The following is a 17,842-nucleotide window of genomic DNA, read 5'->3' as shown; positions in this document are numbered from 1 at the left end:
AGGTAATGATTGAGGAAATATGTATTCAGTTTTAGTCCTATGATTAGACTTGCTGACTCATCGCCATTCTGGTATGTTTCAATCACATATTATAAGTTAAAAGATTTAAATAAAAGAAAAAAAAACACCCTTAAATTTTAAATCATTTACTTTGGTCCTGTTTAAAATAAGAGCATATTTCTGTGATACAGGACCTTTCTGAAAATTTAGGTTTATTTCTAAAATAATTGTTTGGTTATGTTGTATAAGTGTTGGAGGTCATCAAAATGTACGACCGCAACAATAATAAATAATTTATACTGTCATGATTGTCTGAATAGACTGAATATTTTCTCTTTTTAAATGTTTTCCTGATATTGATTTCATAAAGCATGTGATTCTGTCTCTAAGGCATTTCTGTGACACAGTTGATCCATGATGTAATGGTGTTCTGGTACAGGTACCATTCACAGGCGTGAATATCCTACAAAGAGGTCATGTGAGTGTTTCTATGGTAACTCCTGACTCCTCCCTGTGGAAACATCCTCCACTGACGAGTGTTATCGTAGTTTCTCTGTGTGACAAAGCAAAACAGAACAAGTTTTTCAACTTTTCATTCCCCGTCAGCTGCTGCATTTTGCCATCACGTACGTGTCCTTTAAGGGAAGGCGTGGCATCTTTTTGCATTTTAATACAGTTTCAATGCGGAAGACGAACAAGACCTTACAAGTTTCCGCCTTTCAAGAACAGAGGCAGCTTCCTCAGGTAAGCCTGCACACTTATGTTTACGGATACTAGAGCTTTGCTGTTATACGAAACAATGCTAAACTTCCATAATTACAGGATTCATGAACTTTGTGGTGTTGGTTTTGCTTGTAAAACTAGCGTAAATGAAGAAAGTGCTGGTTGTTAGAGTTTAAATACGGACTAATGATTGAGACATAATTAAACAATTTTGTTGCTAATTTCTTTATATGTGTGAATAAACACGTAATGTGAATAAACACGAATCTTACGCTTCATTAAAATTAGTTTTTAAAATTATTTGTTGTAAAACGGCTGTCTTTCTATTGTAAAGCTTATTTTAGTGGGTTCGTACATTCCTTTTAAAGGATAATGTGTTGCTGTCATTCATCATTCAACCTTTCGGAAAAGCATTTTTATCATTTAGTCCATATGTGTCGAACAGAACACGGAGATAAAAAAAAAGCATTCAAACATGTGGAAAAGTACAATCCTTTCTGATCAGAACATCTCAGTATCAGAATCTCATTGACAAGTTGATTTCTACCCATTAAGTCCATCACAGGGCACAAGTTATTTTACTTAAAAAAGTCCTCTACTGTATCATTAACTTCTCTATACTCTTTCTTAGAAAATCTGAATAATTTACATGAGGGCAGTGGAGTACAGTATATGATTACAGTATATGTTATTGTATCCTTTTGTTTGAATTACTACATCAATGTAGCATAACTTTGGGTCAGGAGTAGTTTAAGCACAAGAACTTGGTTGTTGCCCATGTTCTCACTACTTCTGTGTCTGGTGACTCCTGAAGCAGCAGTCTGTGCTTTGCAAAGTTCCCTCAAAGTTTTGTACAGGCTCCAGCTTCATAATCTTCTCAAAGCTGGATTTATTCCTGTCTTTTTGGTTAAAAAATGCTTGTTGAACAAATAATTTTTATAGAGCCTTTATTTTTAATTAGGGTACACTTTGTTAAGGTAGTTGAACCACTGAATATATACAACATAAAATGAGACAGAGTTTGAAATATACCTTTTACAATCTGTTTTTTACTGCTTGTTTGTAAATAATTTAACCCATAAATGTTCCTTATTTTTAGGACTATTTCTGAGACTTGTGCTTATCTGCTGATCAAGCTAAAACACAAGCCATGTGGCCAAATCAAGGTAAGCATACAAAGCTTTCTGTCACATTTTAACTTTTATGAAGTAGAAGGTATGTGATTGTGCTTCTTTTGTGCATCAGCTCCTCCCCCTCCAATGGGTCAACAAAATCCTGCATTCCCTCCTGGATACAGTGCTCCATATTTACCAGCGCCTGGACCTGGGGTCTACCCCCAGGCTCCACCTCCTCCTTACCCTGGATACCCTACAGCGCAGTATCCTCCAAGCCACTACTCCGCTCCTGTGAGCCCGGCCATGATCCACTATGGGCCTCCAGGACCGATGCCCCATGGACCTCCAGGGGTTATGCCCTATGGACCTCCTGGACCTCATGCATATCCCATGCATCCTGCAGGACATGCTTGCCATCCTAAAGGTGTTCATCTGGGTCACCTCCTGCACTATCCAAAAGGTTTCGGTCATGGCCCACACAAAGGCCATCATCATCATCATCATGATGGGTTTAACCCTGCGGCTGGAATATTAGCTGGAGGAATGGCAGTGGGAATGGGCTTACTTTCTCACAAAGCTAATAAGAAAATGAGGAAAAAGATGAAGAAGGGTCACAAATACCACATGCATGGTCACTACAAGCATGGCAAGGTGAGGCTTGGTTAAAAAGCATGAATATTAATTAAAATGATTATTCTGGCACCTGAAATAATAATACAAGGGTATAGGTTAGTCCTGAAGCAACTATCTTTATCTAAAAGCAATAGAAACTCAGTCAGCAACTTTTTTTAAAGTTTGTTGCACTTTAGACATTAAAAGGAATTCTGATTCATGAAACAACAAGCTTAGGTTGCTGAATAAATGTAAACGGTATCCTGACAGAATAAAACATGAGGCTAGTTTCACCTCCCTTTGGCCTTTTAGCTCTATTTATACCCCTATCTAAATAATAGAAGTTCAATGTCAACAGTTTCATTTCCACTGGAAGTTTTTCCTCTATCAAATAAAACATAAGTTGTTTTGTGTGTAATATATTTATTTATATGTTTTCTTCACAGTGGTCCAGCAGCAGCAGCAGCGATTCAGATTGAGGCTTTCAGAGAGCGAATCATCCAATAATCCAACTAAAATGACTGCATAAGTACATTATGTTATAATATCAGTTACAGTGCATTTCTGACATTTGAAGTCACACAAGCTATTTCTTCAGGGCCTAAATTTAAATTTCAGTCGGTGTGTACCGTTGAAGTAAAGGATTTTGGCGTATGGATTTGTTTGCTACTGCTTTTTTTGTTTTGTTTTTTTGTTTCATTAGTGTAAATGAAAAATTTACACCTTCATTAGTCATCAGATATGAAGTTGTCTTTTACTTGAATTTGTAAATGTATTTAATAGTTTTGTATTACAATTACTGTGCTAGATAAGTGGTAGGGTGCAGAGTACCACCCTACTCTGCACCCTACAAACTAGACCTTGTTAATGTTGAGTATTAACACGGTCTAGTTTTTTTTTTCTTTCTTGGATTTCTATCCTAATTTCTTTCAAAACTTATTAAAATATTTAAAAATGTTGCTCTATAATTGGATGTACAGTCATACCCATAACAGATTCACATTTTGTCTTGTTACAATCACAAACTGTTGAGTGTTTTGTTGTAATTTTGTGTAAATAAATCAATACAATAAAAACTAAAATCTACAAATTGTGGCATTCTTGTACTGTGTACACAGCTCCTGAAGTCAATGCCTTTTTAAACCATCTCCTGCTGCAATTACAACTGCAAGTATTTTTGGAGGTACATCTCTACCTGCTTTGTGTATCTAGAAGCGTTTTCTTTGCAAAATAGCTAAACCTCAGCCTGACTGAACGGAGGTGCATCTTTGAGCATCAGTTTTCAAGTCTTGCCACAGGTTGTGAGGTATTTGGGATGTTTTAACACATGAATATGCTTTGATCTATGCCAGTCCATTAGAGCTGTGGCAGTATGTTTAGGGTTGTTATTCTGCTGGAAGCTTGACATCTGTTCAAGTGTCAAAGTCTTTGGCCACCTATAACATTTCATAGAACCGATCTATATTTAACTGCATCCATCTTCATATTCACTCTGGCCAACTTCTCTTTGTTTGCAGAAGAAAAGGTTCCTTACCCCATCGTGCCACTACCTCCATATTGTTATGCATGATGTCATGCAGTGTTTGTTTTCCTCCCCACACACCACACCGTTTCGCATGTAGATCAAAAAGTGAATCACACAAATAATATTCTACCACCAAGGCTGAGGATCTCTACAACTCCTCCAAAGTCATCATGGCTGCTTCTCTGATTGATTCATCCTTCCCAAGTCTGTCGGGTTATGTGAACAATCATATCATTTTAGATTTGCGGTTGGGTCAGCTATGCTCTTCCCTACTCAGATAATTGATTGCAAGTTTTAAACACATCCAGGAGTTTATCTGTGCCCTCTCTGGTGTATTTCTTAGTCTTTAAAAAGCTGTTAATTCACTAATGTGCTCATATAAACCTCTGTTTTGTACTGGTCTATCACATAAAATTTATAAAATAAAGTTTAAAACAAATCCTTCTACTTTGTGGTTGAACCTTGACAAAATTTTAAAATGTTCTATGGGTATTTTTTGTTATGCATTTTTTAAAATGTATTTTTTTTTAAAGCAAAGCTGTTTTAAGCATCATTGGTCTTTAAATTTTAAATATCTTATTTTGAACACTATTTATCAAACCTTGCCTAAGATATTGCCATTTTTGTAATTTGTCATTTCTGACTATCAATTTGAATTCTATTTAGCTGGTTGTAACCTACTTTTAATCACAAAACGTTTATGTATCATTTTAAAAAACAACAAAAAATAGAATTAGTTTTGAATGTAATTATTATTTACCGTACGGTAGCATCAAATGTGGACGAAGTGATATTTTTCTGGAGCATCTTAAGTTCAAACTCCTGGCTGGCGGTGGTATGGGTTTGTGATGGGTGAAGGGTGGTAGTTCAAAGGTTACAGTTTTGTTGTCTTTGTGTAAAGGAGTGGAGCTCGATCTCGCATCACTCTTCCCTCTTCCCCGAGTCCTTTCTAAACTCTCCCCCGGGTTTTTACCCTCCCGAACCTCTCCCCTTCTACCCTTACAACCCCAACCCTCCCCCCGATCAGTCGGCAGCGCTCTTAGCAGGTGAGTTTTTTGTGATGTTTCTTATTTTATGACATATTTGTTATGGTCAGAAGTAGCGGAAACAAATCGCGCCTGTGCAGCGTGCTAATAGGCCGCGTGAGGACGATGAGCACGCAATCTGCGCTCGGAGTGATGTGGCTAGCTTAGCCTAGCCTAGCCTAGCTTATTTTAAAGAACTACAACAGAGAGTCCCTTTGTGGCACTTTTAGTTGCTAATTTTCATAGTTTACCAAGCACGTTTGTTTAAGAGATGACAACAATGCAATTCAATTCACCTTGATTTGAGTTAGAATCTGTTCGTAATGCTGACGAAGTAAGCTAAGTAGCTAAATATGCTAACAAGCACATGCATGCTCCATTCATTTTCCTAGCACGGCTACAGAGGGCTAAGAGACTTTCATCTTTAACATTTCTCCTTAAATCTTCAAAATAAGCGTTTAGCGCTTATTTTAAATCCAATTAATTTATGTGTGTTGCAAATAAAACACAGTCGTCCAGATGAGCCTTTAGAAGAAACACGGCAACCAGTTTGTTACTAAACTTGTTTCAAGGCTAGCGAACATAGTTAGCATGTTACCATATGTTATTTTTTGACCTGGAGGTAATAGATTTACTATTGAAGACCTTCCACCTAGCTGGTGATGTGGATGGATCAGCATTCATCCACATTTTGAAAGCCTGCAATAAAACTGCAGAAAAACCTTAAAGCTTAGGATTTTCTTTCGTGGTATCCATCAGTGTGCTTGATAATTAACATTTTAATTAGCGACATGTAAACCAATTATTTAATTGTGTGGTATATCTATAGATTTGAAAATTAAAGATGAATCACGTAAGTTTGTCATTTAGTCTGAAATAGGAATTTTAAGGCACTGTGGATATTTTCCGACTTATTTTTCCTAACCAAAATGTTTACTGAATTTATTAAATACTCTCCCATGCCTTGAAATACCAATACCAATAGAATTATGAACTTTTAATAAAATTTGAAGCATGATGCAAAACTGCTGTAACACTGCTCTGTTTATAGCATACATTTCCTTTTTCATTGTTATGCATAATGATGTTTTTCTATATTTATGCTATTTAGATCCATCTCTGTGACCAAAGACTCTCAGTTTCTGTACGGACCACTATAGTTGCAGTTATGGACTCCGGAGTAATTGAAGGCGGACTCAATGTCACCCTTACTATAAGGCTGCTCATGCACGGCAAGGTGAGCAGCTCATGTGGACACTCTGATACAGCATGATGCTTTATTGATGAAATTGATGTTCAACAGGATATGTAGGCGAAGGGGAGTAGTGAAAGTAAATGGTAATGGAATCCTTGCTCTCAAGAGAAAATGGAGAGACCGAGTTTGATCTCCTATGTAAGGCAGTATTTGTGGTTTTCTTTTTTTCAAGTTGCGCGACAACTTTTACAGTCGGGCCGAGTCTCGGTGTAATCGTGTGTCGTGCATCGTGTAGTATACAGGGGGCAACGAGAAGCGATTAACACCCCACAACAAGATCCCAAAAACCAATCATAGAAATTGCGTACGCCCCTCGTGTTGCACGGACGTACGCAGTGTTGAAGCAGCGCCATGTCCCAGTTTTACCTGAGGCTCACACTCTCAAGTCACTCAATGGAATGCTACTCAAAGTATATAGACAACTGGCTTACTGCCATTAAGTAAACAAGCAACATAATATATATTACTATTGTGATTAAATGTTGCATATTTGAAAGTGGACATGACCGCATAAAAGAAGCCAAAATTGAAATATTGGAGTTTATGAACTTCACACATCTTAAAGCAACATAAAGATAGATACTATTTTTCCCCTAAGCATTTCTCCTTCCATATTTCATTTATCGTCCATACATCTCTCTCACTTTAACATTCATCAGTTTATTATTTAACAATAAAAAGCTTAAGTTTCTCCACACGGAATGGCGAGGCTTGCTAAGGAAATATGTTTGTTTTTGTTGAGCATTTTCTTATTTTTGGGCGAATGTCTCCTCACTTTTTTTTTTTTTTTTTTTTTTCATTTTCTTTGTTGTTTAAGGTTCAAGGCTATGATGTGTAGTATATTGTGAGCTGTCAGCTTTCATCTGAACATTGAAATACTGTATTTATTAAAAACAATTTTGAGATGCATCAATCAGTTGCTCAGAGCCTGAATGTTTCTTTTTATCAACTTTATCTGCTCATTAACATATAGAAAATGTTTGTATTTTTCATTAAATGTACAAACTTATAACTCCCTCCATTTTACTCTATAGAGATAGACTAAAATGGTCTATACTTATAGACTTTGATGTATTATTTTTAATAGATTATTAAAAATCTAATAGAGTTTAGGGGCATTTAAAACTACTTGTCCCATCTATAAGCATCTTTTCTTTTTATTTTTGTGCTAAATTGGAAAAAAAACATTGAAAGCCTTAATGGTGCATCTCTAATCAAAATCTACCTGGTATTTTAGTTAATGGATTCTGATTGGATGTACAGAAGTTGGACTTAGTAATACACATTTTATCCATGGATTTTTTTTCTTTTCGCTTTTCTGTTTTTTTTTTAATTTTATTTATTTTAGCACCATCCCTTAGTGCTTAAAAATTTGCAGCCTGAGGCATTGCCTGGCATTTGTCCCCAGGCCATCTGGCCCTTTTGACAGCATAGCCGCACACGCTCCATGGTGTGAGTTCTGCTGTAGCCTCGTATGGCGGTTTTAAAGGCAGCTGCACATTCTTGGTATTTTTAACTGCAGATTCACCAAACTGGTGAGATATAAAAAAATAAAAATTACCACGGTCAAACTGTACTAAATTATGTTACATAAATAGAAACATGTTTTTCATCTGTATTTTTGTCAAATCCTACCCCCTTGTAGACATCATTTCCTGAGGTCTAGAAAAAACATTTACTACTAAGAGAAATTCTCACCAATATGTTTATATTGAGCTGGTAAATAATGGTAAATAATTCTGCCAGTTTATGTTGAGCTGGTTTTAGATATTAAATCACTCTGCAAGAGATACTAATAGGTTGGCTAATGCTGGTTTATTCAGTATTAACACATTTATTGCAACATCCCGTGTTGTGTACTGACTCAATGTACCCTGGATTGCTACATTTACATTTAGAGTTTAACATCAAGCTCCAATTCTTCAATAGGCTAATTTATAGAAACATGATTTTTCATTTTGATGAATTAAGAAAAATATGTCTTACAATATATATATATATTTTTTTTTTCCCCCCAATTTCAGGAGGTTGGAAGTATAATAGGAAAGGTAAGACTTTTCCAGTTATGTTCTTTTAATGTTGTTTTCTTTTATAAACATTAAACATCTTTGATTCTCTGCAAACAGAAGGGTGAATCTGTGAAGAAGATGAGAGAAGAGGTTAGTCCTTTCAAGCTCACTGTGTTTCTTTAATTACTACAATGAGTCATATTATTGTCAGATCTTTTCACAGTTACTGAATACTTTTGTACATTTTTTTTTTTTTTTGCTTCTCTTCTGTTTAGAGTGGAGCTCGTATTAACATCTCTGAAGGCAATTGTCCTGAACGGATCATCACTTTGGCAGGTCCGACGACGGCCATCTTTAAAGCGTTCTCTATGATCATAGAGAAGTTGGAAGAGGTTTGCTTTGAGTTTTTTGTTTTTCTTCTATAGATCAACAGAGAGCACCGCATTTTCCAGCTGTATTAATTTATCTTTTCTTTATTTCATACCAGGATATCAGCAGCTCTATGACGAACAGCACAGCCACCAGCAAGCCTCCAGTGACTCTACGCATCGTAGTGCCTGCCAGCCAGTGTGGCTCGCTCATTGGGAAAGGTGGCTGCAAGATCAAAGAAATTCGAGAGGTATGCCCTAAAATCTGTTCACCTTTACACGTTACACTTTTAATAACTCAACATTAATGAGGTTTCGTTTAATTTTCCCCCTCTTGTGCGTTCAAGTCAACCGGTGCTCAGGTACAAGTGGCGGGAGACATGCTTCCCAACTCCACAGAGCGTGCCATCACCATTGCTGGAACTCCGCAGTCAATAATTGAGTGTGTTAAGCAGATCTGCGTGGTCATGCTTGAGGTGAGCGGACAGGTGCAGATGTTGCTATGTCGACTGGAGCCAGTAGGAGATTCTCAATGCGAGATAAAGTTCAGAAAAAATACCCCAGTTTCACAGTATTTGAGCAAAAATTTAAAACGATAATGCAAAACATAATTTATTTGCTTTTTTTTTTTTAAAAGAGAAAGGTGAAAATTATTTGCACTCCTGTCAAAATAATCTGTCAATTCTGCTCTTTATAGAGTAATACAGAGATAAAAATAGGCTGGTTGTTTTAGTGTGTGCATAATAATGCAAGGTCACCCAATAAACTTTGATTTTGTAAAGAACACTTAACAACTAGAACTGGAAAATATTTTAAATTGCCAAAATAAAACACAACAACCTGAAACAATAAATCTCTCTCTGTCAGTCGCCGTAAACAAAATAAACCTTCCAAAAACATTAATTATCACAATGGCAATTATTGAGCACGTCTTAATTCAGCATGCAGTTACTTGCATACCGCAACAGGCTTATATGCACCTTGTATTTTCCTAAGTAAGATTTAAAAACAGCTGCTAATTTAATAAATGATCGGTAGCATTAACTTTAATTTCCACCTTGTGACTGTCTGTAGTTTTGTTGGAGTTGCAGTGATGCATTAAAGCCGGGGAACTGCAATCACTTTCTTTGCCTTCTGACTTAAAAGACTGAATATTAAGAAAAAGTTTTACTTTTCAAAGTTAATGGTTTTAACATGATGTAGTAGATATCGTAATAAAACCCACCTTCTTTCCCCTGTGCAGTCTCCCCCCAAGGGGGTCACCATCCCCTACCGACCCAAGCCTTCAGGATCACCTGTCATCTTTGCAGGCGGACAGGTATAAACAGCTTCTCTGACGGACACAAGGTTCATCTATGGAGGGTTTGATTTCCTCTTATATCAACCACTGAAAAGACTTGAGGAGGTTTAGAGTTCCTAGCTAACCATTTTAAAAATGTATAATTCTTATGTTTGATGATTTAACAAGCTTAACTTTGATTTGTGAATTTACAAGCGCTAACATCATGTTCATCTTAAATAGATGCTTCACTTTGTATTTACCTTGAGAAAACAGCTGCATCAAGAGTCACTAAAACCTTGGAGAACAAGTAAAGCTCTAAAATCTTGGTTTCCTTTAATGTTTTCCTTTTGTCAAAGACTTTTAGTTTGTCATTTCTCTTTCATCCTGACTTGAACTTAAACGCTTTCTGGTGCTTGTTCTCTTAACACTACAAAGTCTTTAAACTTAACCAAGTACTGTGTCGTACTCTTTGTAATAATTTTCCGTTTGGATTTTTCCTCTAATTCTAATGAAATGTCACAAAAATACTTCATTGCTCTCAGAAATGTGGAGACTTTGGACAAGAGGTGCATGTTAATATTTGTTGAGCATCATCAGGTTAACTTTTGATATGCAGGAGTCATCTGGTTGTCATCTAATGGTGACGTACCTGGAGAAGTAAGTGACCCAATAAAACCAGATGTGAGGCCTATGAAAGCTTTGTTTCCATATGTTTCAGGCCTATGCTGTACAAGGACAGCACGCGATCCCACAGCCAGATGTAAGTGCAGTAGGACTGTTTTTTTTTTTTTTTTTTTTTTTTCCCCCCTTGATCTTCCCCACCACCACTTCCACTCCCACTCATAATTACAGCCCCGACCCAAAATGAATAATCACCCACCCAGCCATGCAGTGTTTTCCACATATAACTATAGTTAGTTACCTTGTTTACCCTTCATTTAATCTGCAGTCATCAGTCCTTTTTATATCAACCATTTAGAAGAGAGTCGTAACTTTTCTCACTATCTGTTCAGTTTTTTGCAGTCAGAAGCTAATTTAATTGACATTTGTTGTTTGTTTGTCCAGACTCTCCACTGTTCCATGAATAATAATCTGTCCCTGCTGCTCACTCCTCCCTGTTCTTCCTCTTTGTGCAGTATTGTCGCATTTATTGGTCTGTCCTGAATAAACACACTGTTTTAGTCTTTTCCTTTGTCACTTTGTCCTCTGGTCGCTTTTTGCTTCATCCAATCAATGCTTCTTTTTTTGTTTTTTTCTTTAAGTGAAAAAGATACGTTGGGTCAGGATCTTTTAACATGTAGATGATTGTCGTAAATGCTTCTTAGGCCAAAAAGTTGTTTGCTTAAATGTTTTCTATCACTATCTAATGGTTATTGATTATTAGACCTGATGTGTTTTTAGATGTAGCATAAAAGTTTCTTCTCAGCTCTCCTGAAGCTAAGTTGAAGCAGTCTGTTGTTCTGCTTAGGAAATCCCCTCTGTATAGGGAGTGTGTATTGCAGCTTTGTTTTGACCCCGAAGATGGCAGGAAAAGTTTACCAAGAGGTGGAGCCTGACTAGAGAGGAAACCAGATTTGATTTCCCATATAGACTTAAGTTAGTCAAATAGAGAGAGCTTTATGAGAGAACAAGATTTAAAGATCATAGAACGAAGTCTCGTGTGTTAAGTTTTCCTTTGTTGGCGCTTCTTTGTGTAGCCGTCTGTACTGATTGTGATTTTTATGTGCTCTGTTTTTTTTTTTTCCTCTCTTCCTGTGTTTTCCCATTTCCTCTGTTTCTTCTCTCCCCGCCTCCTCCTCTCACTCTCACAGTCTTCCTCTGCTGCTATTTCTCCACAGCTCACCAAGCTTCACCAGCTGGCTATGCAGCAGAGCCCTTTCCCTATTGCACCAGGCAACCAGGGATTCACTGGTATGCAGCACAGCAAGGCCCGTGGGCTTTCACGCCGCCATTCCAGCTGATTCGACTCGAATGTTTCGCATTGCCACACCACGTTGACAGTCACTATCACATTCCCTGAAGTAGGGAGGGCTTTGCTGTACAATATAAAACAATGCAGCATTTTAAAAAAAACATTTGGTGTGCTCTAGTACCCATATATTTTATATAAAAATGACACTTTCTTGCTGCAGTTTAGAATAAAAAGATTACTCAGACCTCATAAAATTAACCAATGTCTATAATAAGAAATAAACAAGGCTCTGATAAAGTATGCTATGCGGTTCAAGTATTGCTCAAGTTTAGGCAGGTATGGAAAACTCTGTTCTTCCAGACTTTGTTGCATCTTATTGTCTGAAATATATAAATCGCAAACAAAGATGCCAGAATATTACTTTCTTTATGCATCTAGGTTCATACCAATGAAGATCCACAGCTGCACAGAGTTTTTTTTTTTTTTTTTTTGAGGGTTTATTGCCAGTTTTTGTCAAATATTAATTCTGGGAAAAAAAAAAAAAGACTTTGTCAGAATTTCAACTCAAACTGTATTTGAAGTTTATTCATGTCACTGTGTGGCCTTAAAAAGTGAGGATGTTGTTGCTTGTTTGAGTCACTGACGTATTTTTCTTGTCAGGGATAGATGCTTCTGCTCAGACTAGTTCACATGAGATGACCATTCCAAATGATGTAAGTGAGACATTCAATTACTTTTACCACACTCTTGTCAGTTTAGTAATAAGCGAGATTTCTACTAAAGATTTTTGGGAGCATTATTCTTATGAAGGGATTACATTAAATTATCAAAGTAAAAAAAAAAAAAAAAATATATATATATATATATATATATATATATATATGTTTGCAGTGTCTGATAATATGGTATATTTTGAGTTAAATTTTGTTCTAATTGAAGTATATGTAATAAAATTTGAGTAGTTTGATCTGATTTCTGTTCAACAATTGTACATTCGTATGTGCATGGAGATTGATTGAAATATACGCACCATATAATCTAATCTAAATGATTACCTTTACTTCCAAAACAAATATCTTAAGGTTTGTGATTTTTTTTTTCATAAACCTTTCAATATTTTTATTCAAATACATTTTTTATTTTAAAATATGAATTTTAACCTAAGTCGTAAAATAAAGCCGTCCTTGTTTGTGCACATTGAAAATAAAATAAAAATTGGAATGAGACTGAACTTGAACTGAATAAAAATAGGCTCTTTAACATTTATGATGTTAAAGTGCGATATTTAAATTTAGACATTCACTTTATCTACACAATTAAATGTGAATGAAAAGGACTGAAGTAAAATAATTTTTTTAGGTTTTACTCAAAGTCAACACACAGATATGAAACAAATCGGTTTTTGTAAGCCTTTAAAAGTTTTTATAACGTTGCTCATTGGAGAGTATTTAGATTCTACATGCACCCTGTTTTGGAAAAAAAAAAAATAAAAATAAAAAATGGTGCCATAAACGAGGAGCTGAAATCTCTGCAGCTCTCCTGACTGGATGTGCATAAAAACGGTCCAACTGTGGGACTGGGACAGCTTTCAAAGCATATTTTCTCACCGTAGCGCGATGAGTTCTTTGTTTACTAGCAGACATTTTGTAGAACTAGAAAACCTCTAATGCTTCAATCACTGATGGAAAGATTTTTCAACAATTTTCTGTCATTACGAGGCCATGCTTGAGAAGTGTTCTTGTAAACTGCTGTCCATTTGTGTCTTTATTCTTTTTCCCCCCCCCCTCATTCGCTCCTCTCTTCACCAGCTGATCGGATGCATCATTGGCCGCCAGGGAGCCAAAATCAATGAGATCAGGCAAATGTCTGGAGCCCAGATCAAGATCGCAAATCCAGTGGATGGATCGACTGACCGGCAGGTTACCATCACAGGCTCGCCCGCCAGCATCAGTCTGGCGGAGTACCTCATCAATGCAAGGTGAGATAATCCGAACATAATTACGACGTCCCCATAGTGGTTAAACAGTCACTCATTGCAGATACTTAATTTAACATGTGAATAGAAGGCACAGGTTTAAATGTGGTCATGCTGTTGTGTTGGATCAAAAAAAAAAACAATTCAAGAATCTTCTGACCTACTAAACTTCAGTAGCTTTGTTCAGTTTTCTATAATTTAGCTGATGGTGTTTTCTTTTTCTTGGTATTTGTTAATAATCCCCCCCTCCCTCCGTCCTTGACTCCCACATTGATCCACCACTACAGTTATGATGAGTGGTTCCACTCCTAGTTTAACTCATTAATGACTAATAACACGTCTGCTGTTTTGGTCGCATCCCTGAGTGACTTTTATCCCCACACCCGACCCCATCCCCCCTCCTCCTCCCCCTCACCCATTGCTCACCAGCCTGCCCTGTGACCCATCCCGACTGTGTTGTCCCTCTCTCCTTGTCTCTCTTTCTACAGTGTAGAGTCCTCTAAACCTCCTCCCTCCTCCTCTTCCTCCTCCTCCTTGAACCCTGAACAGACCAGCTTGTGCCCTCCTTCCACCTCTACTACTACTACCACTACTACTACTACTACCACCACCACCTCCTCTGCCGCTACCTCCTCCTTCTCCTCTTCCTCCTCCTCTTCTTCCTCTTCCTCCTGTGTGGCGCCCCCTACAGCCCCCATCCCTCTGTCCTTGTTGGCTCCAGGGCCACCTCCTTCCTCCTCCTCCTCCTCCTCTTGCTCCTCCACCGACTCCCTGCTCCCCAGCTCACCCGCCTGTGTGTCGAGTCTCCTCAGTCTCAAGCCCCTGCCTCTCCTGGCCCTCCATGTTGTCAGTGGGGCCAGTAACCCCCCACACCCAATTCCCACTGAGCCCAAAGTGGCCCCTGAGCTGGGCTCCAAGTCCAAAAGGCGAAGGCTCTCCCCTTACTAATGAAGGAAACATAAGTCATCTCCTCCTGAAGTGCTGACAGTGCTCTTTGTTGTCTGTACTTGCACTTGCTTTTGTATCTGGCTGCGCCATGCCTCGCTTACAGCACAAAGCAGCCCCCTGTTACCAAGCCAGAGAGGTGGTTAACGCCATATTTATAAAATATCTGTAGCTTGACTCTACCTGTCTCTTTAAAATGTGACATGTCGAGTGCATTATATTTTTCAAGGACTTTGAATTTAGCATGGACAGGGAGTAGTTTAACCGAATATCTCTCTCTCTTTCTCTCTCTCTCTCTCTCTCTCTCTCTCTGTCTCTTTCTCTTTCTCTCTCTGTCTCTGTCTCTCTCTTTCTCTCTCTCTCTCTCTCTGTCTCTCTCTCTCTCTCTCTCTCTGTCTCTCTCTCTCTGTCTCTCTCTCGTTGTGTAAGCTCTGCTCAGGTAGCGGCTCCTTTAAGATGTCACGTTGTACCTGTGGAATTAGTTTTCTCTCCAGTTATTTTTACGTGACTGTTGTTAGTTTACAAAAAGGGTTGTCTCGCCGTGATTCGTTTGCTGATTTAAGAAAAAAAACAAACAAAACAAAACCGAATAATTTTAAATCAAAGTAAATCTTCCCTCAGGTATCAAAGCCACTTATTTGTGCTTTGGGTTTTGTTGGCTATTAAAAAATCTAAAACGACCCATCTGCTTTAGCTTACCAATAAGAGATGATTAATAATAAGGCACCAGATTTGTGGAGGTAATTTCGACTGATCTCAAGAAGATGAAAATAAATTTCTGGGAGCTTCAGGATTTAGCTCATAGGTTTAGCTAGTAAACTTGAAAACAGGTGCAAATCAAGAGCAGAATCATGTCAAAGGTCCCACTTGAGCATTTTTGATTGATCCTCATGATATTTACATCATCTGTGAAAAGTTGTCTGGAAACATAGCAGTGTGGGTGAAATGAACTCTGAATGAAAAGAGTCAAATTTAATCAGATCAGCATTAAATAGGCCCATATTTGGGCACATAAAAGTTGGTCACTAATTATAGAAAAGGTTAGGTTACCATAACTGATTAGAGAATTGAGGCTTTTCAGTTGATTATTGAGGAAGATGTTTATTATTTTCATCATGTCATTTAAAAAAAACAACAACCCTTGAGCAAGATTTTATTTTTGAGATGTTGGTATCATTTCATCTAGCCAGAAAATCTTTCTGATTAAATTAAAACAACACAAAATCTAAATCAGAATAATTATGAGTCGACCTGTAATTTTTTATAATTCTGTAAACTAATTAAACAACAAAAAAAAGGGCCAAAAATCAAAAATAGTTGTCATGTAGCTTTGAGAAGAGCTAGGCTGTTTGCTCCTGTTTTGCAGTTTCCTCTAAGCCTGTGCAGCTTCATTTTTATCTGTAACCATGAGTAGCGCGAGTCCCCTTTACTAAGATTTTGATTAATTAATCCCTTTGCTAGTTCATTCAGATTTTGCCAGATTTTGATCAGCTGCTGACTTAAGATGTATCTTTATTTGTAACACAACCTCCCTCCCCAGGCTAGACATGTAATGGGTTTCTGTAAGAGCACATTTCCTGGTGTATAAAGCCAGATGACCTCCTTCCAGAGGTTTTTATGGTAATGATGTAATAATGTAGAGTAAATATTGATGTTTTCTCTGTTCTGTCTGATTGCATGCCTTCCTCTCTCCTCCCCTGCTCTGTGGGTGTGTATCTGTTTTCTCCAGGCTTTCCTCTGAGGCCACGGGACTGGCAGCCAACTGATAAGACACAGCATCTGCACTAAATCACACTTTTATATCATTGGCTACCGTAAAAATTCAGGCAATGCAACTATACAACTTCAGAGTTTATATAATGTACATCCTCTTTTTTTCATTTGAAATCATGTCAACTGATTTGATCTGCTGAGTTCCTTATTTATTTTCTTTGTTTGGGTTTGGTTTTAGTAAAAGGAAAAAAAAAGAAGAAAAGAAGCAGAAAATTAGGTTTTTAATTCCGTTTTTGAGTCGAGTTACAGATTTTAATGTTATTAGGCTTGTTTTCTCACTTCCTCTTAAGTTTTTTTTTTTTTTTTTTTGCCATGACAGAAAGTAGAGTTGGAAAACTCTCATTTAGGGCATATAGAATTAGTTCTGTACACTCATTTATTTTTTTCTTTGAACAGGAAGAGGAAAAATAAAATGTATCAAAAGTAAGAATAGAGTGACTGTTTTATTCTGTCTATATCCATGATTCTTTTTCTTCTTTTTATTCCTACCTGTTGGGTTTTTCATGTACTTGCTTTAAGAATACACAGCATCCTCACCCTGTGTCACCTTCTTCAACTGAAGTGCATCCGAAGTGCTTGTAACACTTAATATCACCTGACGAGAAAACATAGCTGTAGCTGCACTATCAGAATATATTTGGTTATGAAGACAAATGTTCTAACACTCAGATTAATTTATTCAGATGTGTATTACAAAGCATGTCATGTTTCCTCTCCTCCATGTCATTCCGTTGTATTTTCACCCTCCCCCCGCCCTCTCCTGGTCCTCAGATCATTTGTTGATTATTTTTGCTGGTTTTGGAGGATTTTGTTGGGGGGTTGTTGGGGGATGTGTTTCGGGCTTGGCTCAAGGGATCAGGATCAGAGGGTTATCCTCAATTTTTTCTTTTGTATAAATTGATATATACTGAAAAAGAAAAAAAGTTGGAATATTTGTTTTAAATGGAAGAATTATTTTTTTTAACTACCAAAGTGGAAATAACTTCTGGACACTGAATTTTTGTCTAATAAATGTAAACGAGGCTGAGGAGTGAACCAGTATGAAGTAGACAAAGAAAAGGGTTGTGAGTTAACACTAAATTCCTGCTCTTTGCTTTGCTCAACTCAGAACTTATTTTATTTTTTATTTGCAGGACAGAAAAAAATAAATTGTGCACGTTCTTTGAGACTGTAGACCTGGGTGCCACATTGTTTAAAAAAATGCAGAAATAAAGATGTGAAATGCTCAAAACCACCAGCCTCTTGTTTTCCTCTTGTAAAGCATTTAAGAACAAAGGTTGAGATTTTGCAAATTTGATTTTATTTTTAAATTGCTTCTTAAAT

At 37.2% G+C, this 17,842-nt stretch overlaps 2 protein-coding genes across 9 annotated transcripts; both read left to right on the top strand.

The window, feature by feature from the left end:
* The first annotated feature begins 586 nt into the window (after positions 1 to 586).
* On the top strand, positions 587 to 3,540 carry LOC106928531 (uncharacterized). The gene is made up of 4 exons (XM_015004838.2): positions 587 to 744; positions 1,823 to 1,889; positions 1,969 to 2,489; positions 2,897 to 3,540. The coding sequence occupies exons 2-4, from the start codon at positions 1,874 to 1,876 to the stop codon at positions 2,927 to 2,929; spliced, it is 570 nt and encodes a 189-aa protein (XP_014860324.2). The 5' UTR covers positions 587 to 744; positions 1,823 to 1,873; the 3' UTR covers positions 2,930 to 3,540.
* A 1,286-nt stretch (positions 3,541 to 4,826) lies between these two features.
* On the top strand, positions 4,827 to 17,750 carry LOC106928544 (poly(rC)-binding protein 2). Of its 8 annotated transcripts, none has more exons than XM_015004871.2 (13): positions 4,827 to 5,021; positions 6,112 to 6,237; positions 8,280 to 8,303; positions 8,382 to 8,414; positions 8,540 to 8,656; positions 8,752 to 8,883; positions 8,980 to 9,108; positions 9,876 to 9,950; positions 10,633 to 10,674; positions 11,726 to 11,825; positions 12,487 to 12,539; positions 13,635 to 13,804; positions 14,290 to 15,970. In XM_015004871.2, the coding sequence occupies exons 2-13, from the start codon at positions 6,169 to 6,171 to the stop codon at positions 14,747 to 14,749; spliced, it is 1,404 nt and encodes a 467-aa protein (XP_014860357.2). In that variant the 5' UTR covers positions 4,827 to 5,021; positions 6,112 to 6,168; the 3' UTR covers positions 14,750 to 15,970. The 8 variants fall into 8 exon arrangements, with proteins under 8 accessions (XP_014860357.2, XP_087861849.1, XP_087861854.1 ...); XM_088005723.1 differs by lacking the exon at positions 14,290 to 15,970 and adding an exon at positions 16,476 to 17,750 and having other exon boundaries at positions 4,842 to 5,021; positions 12,493 to 12,539; XM_088005726.1 differs by lacking the exon at positions 14,290 to 15,970 and adding an exon at positions 16,476 to 17,750 and having other exon boundaries at positions 4,843 to 5,021; positions 11,753 to 11,825; positions 12,493 to 12,539.
* Positions 17,751 to 17,842: the final 92 nt, after the last annotated feature.

This window comes from Poecilia mexicana, unplaced genomic scaffold (assembly GCF_051168715.1).
Source record: "Poecilia mexicana isolate PSO_F unplaced genomic scaffold, ASM5116871v1 scaffold_5, whole genome shotgun sequence".
Classification (NCBI taxonomy): Eukaryota; Metazoa; Chordata; class Actinopteri; order Cyprinodontiformes; family Poeciliidae; genus Poecilia; species Poecilia mexicana.
Note: the sequence above shows the minus strand (reverse complement) of the source record. Positions and strands in the feature narration are given on the sequence as shown.